The sequence below is a fragment of the Protomyctophum bolini genome, assembly GCF_963924005.1.
Source record: "Protomyctophum bolini genome assembly, chromosome: 7".
NCBI lineage: Eukaryota > Metazoa > Chordata > Actinopteri > Myctophiformes > Myctophidae > Protomyctophum > Protomyctophum bolini.
This window is the reverse complement of record NC_137868.1, coordinates 47,807,078-47,819,297: the sequence shown is the minus strand read 5'-3', so window position 1 is coordinate 47,819,297 and position 12,220 is coordinate 47,807,078. Positions and strand designations below refer to the sequence as shown.

Below are 12,220 nucleotides of genomic sequence, written 5' to 3'. Positions count from 1 at the left end.
AAGTATTCACAAGAGCATAATTATTATGAGACTAAATCATCCATCTAGGCCTACCATTTCATGAAAAGTAACGGTTTTAGACATATAAAAATATCTTCTGTCTGGATCTGACAGTATGTGACTAGACTGCAGGCTGTGCCCTAGTTTAATTTTTTTCCTGCTTTTAATTGTGTTCTTGTACTGCTTTTAATCTGTACGGCGACCTTGAGTGCCCTGAAAGGCGCCTTATAAATAAAATGTATTATTATTATTATTATTAGACCCTATTTGACATTGCCCGATTTGTAGAGAAAAGTGTTTCTGCTTGATGTGAGCTGCTTTTCACTTCAAGTGACAAAACTCATTCATTCTAATGTCATTACGAGCAGTGTTGATTGCGTCGACTGTAAGCACAAGATGTGTTTTCGCTATATATTCATTCAAACATTGGCCATTACAAAAATTGGGAAAATCTCGAATTTGTTTTGGGAAACTCTTAATCATTTTGAATTGTATTAACACAAAATCTTCTCTTCTGGGCGTCCCTGGCACAAAACGTGTTCAGATAAGGTGGGCCAAATACAGTACAGTGTTGTTTTTGGCAGCACATTTCTATTTTAGTCATAGTCTCTTGAAATGTTTTCATTTAGTTTTAGTCACCTGTAATGTTTGTGTTTAGTCTAGTTTGTGTTTTAGTCAACTAAAATGTATTTTGGCGGGTGTTGATGCCGTCGTAATGACTATTTTACACTTGCTGAAAATAGCCGATCTACAAGCCCACAACGCGTCGCTTCACCATGCAACCAAGTGTAAAATGACTTATACTGGATCTTTTTTCCACTAGTCCCTTCCTAACATTTTTGTCTAGTTTTTATTTGTTGACGAAATTGCCAATACATTTAGTCTTAGTTTTAGTCATCATAGCTTAGTTTCCATTTAGTTTTCGTCAGTGAAAAAAGGTAGTCGACGAAAAATGTACGTCTTAGTTTTAGAAAACAACACTGATATACAGTACAATTTCACTGTCCTTTACAAGAAAAGTTGCGAGAACCACAACTTTAGCTCCCAAAGCAGCTGTAGCTCATTTATGAGTGGAATGAATAGCCTGCTATAGAATTAGAACGATTCAATTGGAGGCAGAATGTGGTTGGAAGAATGCTGCTTCTGTGCAGAAAGAAGCTCTTGTTTGTCGTCGTCAACACTAGACTATCCCACAGTGAGAAAACCCGCAGGCAGACATTAGCATACACTGGTTCTCAAACTGTGGGCCGGGGGCCCACTGGTGGGCCCAAATACTTCAACTCAATTCAATTAGCCTTTATTGTCTCCGAGGATGACCAGTGGACAGCGGAAACTCATGGAGCACAGATGGATAAAAAAATTACTAACTGTAACACCCACTGGTCTTATTGAAAGAAGTTGATTTTTATCCCTTTCTGTTCATTCATCTGTAAAATCAATAAATGGTATCCAGGCCTTGTTGTGAACTTTTACTCCTTTATGGTTTTAGGTTGTTTTATTAATGTTATTTTTATATCCATTTTACCATTGGGTTTTAGAGGACAATTTTGGACCATGGTTTAGGTATGCGGTCTAGCCTAACTTGGACTCAGGGGGGTGGAAGCCTCTGCCTTGCAAAGTCCCCAGTGAATAGGCATTTTGCCCTTCACTGGTAACCCTATTTTGGATTAGTTTTAAATATATGTAGGTATTGTGGGCTGGGCTTTTTACAAAAAAGCCCCCCTTTTAAATACTATACACACATACATACATACATACCTTTACATACATTTCAGAAGTTTTAGCAGTTTTTAAGGACCCGCTTTTAGGCCAGTGCACCAGAGCAAACTCTTGCCTTTTTTAAACCCTACCCATTTTAACCAAATACATACATACATACGCTATGGTATGCGGTCTAGTCTAACTTGGACTCAGGGGGGTGGACGCCTCTGCCTTGCATAGTCCCCAGTGAATAGGCAGTTTGCCCTTCACTGGTAACCCCATTTTTGAATATTTTTTTAAATATATAAAGGTATTGCGGGCAGGGATTTTTACAAAAAAGCCCCGCTTTTAAAATACATACACACATACATACCTACATACATACATTTCAGAAGTTTTAGCAGTTTTTAAGGACCCTCTTTTAGGCCAGTGCACCAGAGCAAGCTCTTGCCTTTTTTTAAACCCTACCCATTTTAACCAAATACATACATACCAAGATTTTAATGATAATAACCTTAAAACCTCTAAATATTAGTTTTCATCGTTACATTCTTTATACCATAAAAAATAGGAACTGTGAATTCAAATCCACGTGCTCAGGTGTGTGCGCGGCCCACTCATCATAATGACCAATTAACGTAGCCGTGTTAAGTGGCCAGATGGGTGGGCCGAACAGGCACAAAATAGCCCTTAAGATTAACATTTACAAAAGGCTCTGCATGGCAGCCGTAATTGGAAAGACATTGGGCAATTACTAAAACTATATCCCTAACCCTATACGTTAACCTCAGTCTTAACCGGCCACGAAATAGCCTGATACATAGGCTATCTCTGTGTTGTATTTACTGTCATGTTTTTCCCTGTTGTTTTGTTTGTATATGGACCCATTGTGTCTGAAATAAAGTTTTCAATCAATCAATCAATCACTAACCCTAACCCCAGTCTTAACCGGCCACGTAGGTCGCTAACCCTAACCTCATTCTTAACCGGCCACGTAGGTCACTAACCCTAACCCCAGTCTTAACCGGCCATGAAGGTCGCTAACCCTAACCTCAGTCTTAACCGGCCACGTAGGTCGCTAACCCTAACCTCAGTCTTAACCGGCCACGTACGGTAGGTCACTAACCCTAACCCCAGTCTTAACCGGCCACGTAGGTCGCTAACCCTAACCCCAGTCTTAACCGGCCACGAAGGTCTCTAACCCTAACCTCAGTCTTAACCGGCCACGTAGGTCACTAACCCTAACCCCAGTCTTAACCGGCCACGTAGGTCGCTAACCCTAACCTCAGTCTTAACCGGCCACGTAGGCCACGTAGGTCGCTAACCGGCAGGTGTCGTGCTGCGTGCAACAAACGATAGCAGATCTACAAGCTCACAGCGCGCTGCGAGTACTGGACACAGTGCGTGCCGTGCAGCTATACAGCAGCTATACAGTCTTGCTTCACGTACAGACTTCCAGTGTGCGGCAGACAGGAAACTGTGGTCTCAGCGGCTCAACGTTGCTCCAGCCGTTTTACACTATAATCTCTGATGCACACACGTCGTACATTCTGCAGACAGTTTCTGCATGCTTGCATGTTTGTCGACCATGTACCCTTTTTCACCGATACAAACGAAATAAAAAAACGAAGCCATGATGACCAAAACTGTGACCAAATAATAATTGTCATTTTCTCCAAAAAGATTAAAGGCTAAAATGGTAGAGGGCACTATAGTGGAGAAGACGTTCTAGGACTAGATCTAAAACAAGTCATGTTATGCTTGGTTGCGATGCATAGGCCTACATAGTCGATGTACAGTACATGCACATGCACTGTGAGCTCGGCTATTATTTTGTTGTGAGATCGACACACAGCTATAAATGACACTCTTTGCGATGGAATGACACCAAACATAATATATCTTTTTTTTTTTTGCCAGCTAAAACGAGACGGTCTAAAACTAAAACATTTCAGATGACTAAAATATGACTAGGCTAAAACTAAATCAAACTAAATCAAACACTAGTTGCAAGCATGCGGTAGATTCTGCTTACTCCCAAAGGGGAATACTTAGACAATATAGTTACCAAATCCTAATCATTACACAATAATAATTTATTATAACAGCTGCCGCTCTATAAACAAATCAGACCCATCTGAAGTGAGTGTTACTGTACTGTACTGTACTGTACTGTACTGTACTGTACTGTACTGTACTGTACTGTACTGTACTGTACTGTACTGTACTGTACTGTACTGTACTGTACTGTACAAGCCCTCCTCCTGGCCTGTGTGTGTCTGTGTGTCTGTGCTATGCAACAGTGACACTTGGTGTTGAACAAACGCTATTTTCTCAGGTCACCCCTGTCAATAACTTTTACATCCAGGGCATGTGACTCGTGACACTTTGTGAGCTTGTAGACCTGCTACTTTTGATGAAGAGCCTTGGTGTAGGCTGAAAAAGAACTCACTAAGTATACAGTTTAACTCTGTTTACTACAGAGAGGGTCTAAAATGATACATTATAGTATTATTGGTATATCAATTTCAAGTATTCATGTTATCATAGTATTCTGAGGCACCCCGGCCTGGACTTGCACCCACTATGAGAAGCCCTGTTCTAGAGGTAACAAAACATATAACGTGATATGCTATACTGGGGGCGCCAGTGGCTCGGGGCAGAGTTGCCGGCTGGGAAGGTTCCCAGTTCGAACCCGGGCTCCCCCAGAGTTAGTGTCGACGTGTCCTTGAGCAAGACACTGAACCCCTAATTGCTCCCGAGTCCCCGCATGTGCTGGTTGGTGTGTGTGTGTGTGTGTGTGTGTGTGTGTGTGTGTGTGTGTGTGTGTGTGTGTGCGTGTGTGTGTGTGTGTGTGTGTGTGTGTGTGTGAATGGGTGAACGTAATGCACAATCTATATGGCCTTGGATAAAGGCGCTATATAAATGCAGCATTTACTACTAATAATCGTAATAATCATACGGTAATAGTTTGTTAATATAGCACACCAACAAAAGACAGTGAGCTTCACATGTAAACTGAAGAAGAAAATCGACCAATTGGGTTCCGCAGCAGTAAAAAATGAAAATGCAACGTGTGACAACATGAATGCAGAATGAATACATGATGACAGGGGGTGCATACTTAGTTTAGACTAGTCATTGGTTGGACATAAAGTTGTTGAGGGGTGCGTTAAAACGACCGGATTAAGGTTGGTGAGGGGTGCGTTAAAACGACCGGATTAAGGTTGGTGAGGGGTGTGTTAAAACGACCAGGTTAAGGTTGGTGAGGGGTGCGTTAAAACGACCGGATTAAGGTTGGTGAGGGGTGCGTTAAAACGACCGGATTAAGGTTGGTGAGGGGTGCGTTAAAACGACCGGATTAAGGTTGGTGAGGGGTGCGTTAAAACGACCGGATTAAGGTTGCAGTGAGGAGTGCGTTAAGAGGGTTGGGAGAGGGTTAAGGTTATAGGTTTATAAAGTGCGCTGCCCCGTGGGAGGTTAGGGTTAGGTTTGAGATAGGTTGTAGGACTACAACCTATCTAACCAATGACTACTCTAAACTACGTAGCCTACTGTCCATGAAGTACAATATATGGTCGAAAACAAAGAGTCCTTATTCTCACCGTCATTCAATGATCCAGTGGTCCTGCAGTGTGTATGAATCCATTCCACACAGTACAGCAGACAGACTGAGTTATAGGCAGTCAGACAGTCAGTCAGTGACTGCGTGGGGGCTCATACTGTATAAAGAGCTCCTCAGTGTTCAACACTTCCACGCATGCACGCACGCTCGCACGCACGCACACACAAAGAATGACATGACTGTGTGTCCTCTACAGGAAGTAGACATCTCTCTCTCTCTCTCTCTCTCTCTACCTCTCTGTCTCTCTGTGTCTGTCTGTCTGTCTGTCTGACGCACGCACGCACACACTCGCACGCAGACAGACGGACAGACAGACAGACAGACAGACAGACACAGGCAGACACAGGGAGACAGACAGATATGGGCCAGGTGGTTGAAAACCACTGCTCTAAACAACAAAACAAGATTATCTGGCAGGGGAAATCGTGCTGCTGCTGCTGCAAAGTTTAATGAATACATAAGATGTAAAGACTCCACGGTCTAAATTAATTTCGATCCTATGCCACCAAAATGTGGAACGCCCTACCAACGGTCATTAAGACATGCAAATCCCTTGACTCCTTCAAAACCGCTCTCAAAGGGCACCTACGGACGGCTGCAATTTGAAACTGACCACGTAAAATCTGAATCCACCACCCACCCCTTTTCCCCCCTCACTGTATATGTTTTTTTCCCCTTTTGACCTCCTTTATGATGATGATATCCTGTTTTTTGGCTAAATAGAAGTGTATATTTGTACGTCTCTAAATGTTATGATGAATTGAACAAGGTGGACCCTCTTATAAACAAGTGTAGTGCTATATTGGGTCATCCACTCACAGTTAACAGTTTTTTGTATTGAGTTGTGCTTGAAATTTGATTGATTGATTGATTGATTGATTGATTGATTGATTGATTGATTGATTGATTAACAGTTTGCAGAATTACAGTACATTTCAAGTACAACTCAATACAAAAACTGTTAACTGTGGACGACACCATAAAGCATTACACTTACACCATTTTCAATTCATCAAAACATTTAGAGACGTATACAAATATACACAACTATATAGTCAAAACAGGAAATCATCGTAGAGGAAGGAGGTAAAAAGGGAAAATAAATATACAGTGAGGGTGAAAAGGGGTGGGTGAGGGATTCAGATTTTACGGGGGCCAGTTTCGAATTGCAGCCGTACGTAGGTGCCCTTTGAGAGTAGTTTTGAATGAGTCAATTGATTTGTATGTCTTAATGACTGTTGGGAGGGCGTTCAACATTCTGGTGGCATAGGAGGCGAAATTAATTTAGTCCCTTGTTTGTGCCGGATCTGGGTTGCATATTGTACTGTAATTCGGCAAACTGTTAATAAATACATCAATCAATCAAACAAACAATTGCGGTGCCGCATGGCCTTCACAATTGGATGTAGAATAATTTTAAAGTCAATAGTGTAACTGTAAATTGGAAAGAACCGCCATTCACTGTTTGAACAGCAGATGGCGACACGGTACACAAAACTCACGACGTAACGTCAACGATCCTCATCACGTGATGATTATCCAGGAAGTCAACAAATAAATCCAGGCTTGAGATCACACCGACATCGGTGACCTATTATAATCCGTGACTCTAGAGAATAATGTAAAGGAATTTAATGTCTTTACCTCACATAACAGTCCAGAAAGGACAACAATTAAGCAGATGCCATTCTTCAACCAAGTGGAGTATTTGACCGGCAAGTTACACGGTGTGCAAAAGCCATCAATATGTGGCGTCGCACAATTCAATAGGTTAACGGTTTGCGTGTAACACAGCAACAGAAAAGTTTCTTGTTTGTTTCCACGGTCGCAGCACTTTGGGAGTTTAATACATGCTTTTATGGTTTAAAAAAACGAAAACGTGTCAGTTATGTGAGTGCGTGAGTTAGGTTATGTTATAAAATAATACGTCATGTCATGAGAGTTAAGTGAGTTATGAGTTTATCATAATTCATAGTACAGTATTTATATATTTTTTACTTCACGATGAGGTCTGACGCTCCTCTGTCCAGTGTGAATGTGGTGCTGGTGATGGCATATGGCAGTCTGGTGAGTTACATTGTATTTATTTTATTTTATTAGAGAGATAGTGTGTGTGTGTGTGTGTGTGTGTGTGTGTGTGTGTGTGTGTGTGTGTGTGTGTGTAATCATTGTAAGAGTGTGTGTTCACTTCAGTAATTGTTAAATAGCTCTATATTGTGACAGTAATCATTGCTAGTATAGAGTGTGTTCAGTAACAGTGTTAAATAGCTCTACAATACATTGTGATAGTAATTCATCATTGCTATGAAATATAACTGTGTTTAACAGCTTATATTGTGATAGTAATTGATTGATTGATTGAACATTTTATTTCACAGTATGGCAGATTGGGCACATTTCAAATGTAAGCACAAGTCAATACAAAAACTGCTACTTTGTGGACGATCCATGATGAAGCATATTACACTTATTTACAACAGCTGGGTCCACCATTTTCAATTCATCAGAATTACATTTAGAGACGTACAAATATAATATACACTTCTATAAAAAAACAGGAAATCATCACCATAAAGAAAGTTTAAAAAAAAAAGGGAAAAACGTGTACAGTGTGGGGGTAAAGGGGTGGGGTGTGCTCTAAGACTTGAAGGGATAGTTCACAATGTTTTAACTTAAGTGCTCTTTCTTGGCTTTCAATTCAATTCAATTCAATTTTATTATAGTGTCAAATCACAACAAGTTGTCTCAAGACACTTTACAACCAACAAAGATCCACCCAGAGCAAGCAATATTGCGACAATGGTAACGAAAAACGAAGAAACGTCAGGCAGAACCCGACTCTATGGGCGGCCATCTGCCTCGACCGTGTCGGGGGGGGGGGGGGGGGGTAGAGGGGAATAGAAAGAAAGAAAAGAAGAGAGATAGACAGGTGGGCTCCGTGGAGGGGTCTGGTCCACATCTGGTCCAGGTCGAGCTCTGTGAGGCCGGGTCCATGGTCACACTTCTGGTGGGCTCCATGAAGAGGCCTGGTCCGCGGTTAGCTCTGGTCCATAGCTCTAATGCGTGCATTAGAGCTATGTTACTCTCAACGTCCGCCGCTCGCATGAATGCAGACCAGCCTCTACTCTTTAGTGTAAATAAAAAGAACGTTTTTGCTACTCACCAAAACAAAGGCGGGTTGTGTCAATAGAAAGACTACTTTCCTTAGTGGAAGCACTCTGAGCCCCCCCACCACACGTATAAACTGTACTTTTTGGCCAAAAAGGGATTTTGTTTCCACCGGGAAAAAAACATTTTTAGTTACTCCGCTGCGCCCTCTACTGATATTGCCCAGAGAACTGCCTCATAGAGGATATTTTTCCTCCGGTGAAAAAATATCCCTTTTTGGCCAAAAAGTACCGTTTATACGTGTGGTGGGGGGCTCAGAGTGCTTCCACTAAGGAAAGTAGTCTTTCTATTGACACAACCCGCCTTTGTTTTGGTGAGTAGCAAAAACGTTCTTTTTATTTACGCCAAAGAGGAGAGGCTGGTCTGATTTCGATTTGAGATTTAACATTGGAAGTCCCATATCCTTGTACTGCGCGGGGCAGAATCGTAGAAGCAGTAGAATGATATGGATCAGATCTAGTCCGCGGTCACACTCGGCAGTCAGTTGGGTGTTAATATTAGAGGTCCACAGAACTGCGACGGGGAGGACGAAAAGAGACTCCGGGGAGAGATTCCCCGGATGTTGGATTAGTGGCAGGCCTTACTGGAGCCTATATAGTGTATATTACAAGTACTGCTGGGAGACAAACCCACACAACAATGTAAGACTATGGTATCTAGCCAGACTTGGAGACAAGTCTAGCTATAGGCTTTGTCGTAGAGAAAGGTTTTCAACCTAGTCTTGAATGTGCAGAGCGTGTCAAGGGGCCAAGGGATTTGCGTGTTGGTAGGGCGTTCCACATTTTAGCGGCATAGGAGCCAGAAATTAATTGAATCCCTTGTTTGAGCCGAATCTGGGTTGTACGTGGGTTTGTTGAACACCCTCTGGTGTTGTGAGTGTGGACTTCGTTGACATTAAGGAAGTATTTAGACAGGTATACATGGGTATCTTTGTGTTGTATCGAATCTTGTGGACCAGGCCCATTGCAAGATGCTGTAGTCTGTCGTCAACCCTAAGCCATTCCTGCCTGTCAATGAGGGCAGGGGTGAGGTGGTTTTGGGGAGTTAGGCCAGCCAAGTAGTAGGCAGCCTGATCAGTTTATTTTGGGGATGTCTGGAGCCTTGTTTTCAGGGCCTTTCATGTGCTGTGGTACCAAGAGGTGCATGCATAGTCAAAGAAACCTTTGTAGCGCGGCTGTGGCTCAGGAGGTAGAGCAGGTCGTCCAATGATCCCTGGGTCGGCGGTTCGAATCCTGGCTCCTCCTGTCCACATGTTGAAGTGTCCTTGGGCAAGACACTGAACCCCACATTGCCTCCAATCGGTTGGTCGGTGTGAGCTCGCCACCATTGGTGTGTGAATGTGGGAAGTGGCGACGACTGTTAGCTGCCTCACCTCCCAATGTATGAATGAATGAACCATTGTAAAGCGATTTGAGCACTTGGAAAAGCGCTATAAAAATGCAATTCATTAAAAATGCAATTAATTTTTGTCAGGGCCGTGCTTAGCTGTAAGCAAACTAGGCAGCCACATGGGGCACCAAACTGTGAGGGGCATTTTGTTTTTAGACAGACTGAAAAACAATGCTGTATAACTGAATGCCACCATTTGAGAATAAGAAAGAGAGTGAGACAGCAAAAATATGTGATCATTGCTATGAAATATAACTGTGTTTAACAGCTTATATTGTGATAGTAATTGATTGATTGATTGAACATTTTATTTCACAGTATGGCAGAATGGGCACATTTCAAATGTAAGCACAAGTCAATACAAAAACTGCTACTTTGTGGACGATCCATGATGAAGCATATTACACTTATTTACAACAGCTGGGTCCACCATTTTCAATTCATCAGAATTACATTTAGAGACGTACAAATATAATATACACTTCTATAAAAAAACAGGAAATCATCATCATAAAGAAAAACGTGTACAGTGTGGGGGGAAAGGGGTGGGGTGTGCTCTAAGACTTGAAGGGATAGTTCACAATGTTTTAACTTAAGTGCTCTTTCTTGGCTTTCAATTAAATTAAATTCAATTCAATTTTATTATAGTGTCAAATCACAACAAGTTGTCTCGACCGTGTCGGGGGGGGGGGGGGGGGGGTAGAGGGGAATAGAAAGAAAGAAAAGAAGAGAGATAGACAGGTGGGCTCCGTGGAGGGGTCTGGTCCACATCTGGTCCAGGTCGAGCTCTGTGAGGCCGGGTCCATGGTCACACTTCTGGTGGGCTCCGTGGAGAGGCCTGGTCCGCGGTCACACTCGGCAGTCAGTTGGGTGTTAATATTAGAGGTCCACAGAACTGCGACAGGGAGGACGAAAAGAGACTCCGGGGAGAGATTCCCCGGATGTTGGATTAGTGGCAGGCCTTACTGGAGCCTATATAGTGTATATTACAAGTACTGCTGGGAGACAAACCCACACAACAATGTAAGACTATGGTATCTAGCCAGACTTGGAGACAAGTCTAGCTATAGGCTTTGTCGTAGAGAAAGGTTTTCAACCTAGTCTTGAATGTGCAGAGCGTGTCAAGGGGCCAAGGGATTTGCGTGTTGGTAGGGCGTTCCACATTTTAGCGACATAGGAGCCAGAAATTAATTGAATCCCTTGTTTGTGCCGAATCTGGGTTGTACGTGGGTTTGTTGAACACCCTCTGGTGTTGTGAGTGTGGACTTAAGGAAGTATTTAGACAGGTATACATGGGTATCTTTGTGTTGTATCGCATCTTGTGGACCAGGCCCATTGCAAGATGCTGTAGTCTGTCGTCAACCCTAAGCCATTCCTGCCTGTCAATGAGGGCAGGGGTGAGGTGGTTTTGGGGAGTTAGGCCAGCCAAGTAGTAGGCAGCCTGATCAGTTTATTTTGGGGATGTCTGGAGCCTTGTTTTCAGGGCCTTTCATGTGCTGTGGTACCAAGAGGTGCATGCATAGTCAAAGAAACCTTTGTAGCGCGGCTGTGGCTCAGGAGGTAGAGCAGGTCGTCCAATGATCCCTGGGTCGGCGGTTCGAATCCTGGCTCCTCCTGTCCACATGTTGAAGTGTCCTTGGGCAAGACACTGAACCCCACATTGCCTCCAATGAGTTGATCGGTGTGAGCTCGCCACCATTGGTGTGTGAATGTGGGAAGTGGCGACGACTGTTAACTGCCTCACCTCCCAATGTATGAATGAATGAACCATTGTAAAGCGATTTGAGCACTTGGAAAAGCGCTATAAAAATGCAATTCATTAAAAATGCAATTCATTTTTGTCAGAGCCGTGCTTAGCTCTAAGCAAACTAGGCAGCCACATGGGGCACCAAACTGTGAGGGGCATTTTGTTTTTAGACAGACTGAAAAACAATGCTGTATAACTGAATGCCACCATTTGAGAATAAGAAAGAGAGTGAGACAGCAAAAATATGTGATTTTCAATTTAAAGCTATTATTAAAGGTGTAGGGAAACGGAAATGGTGAACAATTTATTTTGAAGTTTCAACATGAAACACCGGTCTGAAGTTTCTGAACCAATCAGAGCGTCACATCCCTTCAGGCGATGGGTCGGTAGCTAGGGACGGTAGCTATGCTATACGCAACACGCATGGTGTCTGTTTGTTTACAAATCAGATTGTCGGCCAGCTACACCAGGGGGGGGTACCGTCCTAAAGTCGGCTCTTCCGTGCTACTGAAAATGTCTGACGAGCCAAAATCATTTTGGCACTACAGCGCCGAAACAGCGGTAAAATAGGAGTATGAATCGGCCCTTAG

General features: G+C 42.9%; 1 protein-coding gene across 1 annotated transcript in view; it reads left to right on the top strand.

Annotated features, from left to right (window-relative positions):
• The first annotated feature begins 7,143 nt into the window (after positions 1 to 7,143).
• The window catches only part of LOC308318312 (uncharacterized protein), a 30,557-nt gene continuing 25,480 nt past the window's right edge, over positions 7,144 to 12,220 (top strand). The window contains exon 1 of the mRNA XM_080767815.1: positions 7,144 to 7,393. Within this exon, the coding sequence (XP_080623941.1) occupies positions 7,331 to 7,393 (63 nt within the window). The 5' untranslated portion in view covers positions 7,144 to 7,330. The remainder of the gene's footprint in view (positions 7,394 to 12,220) is intronic.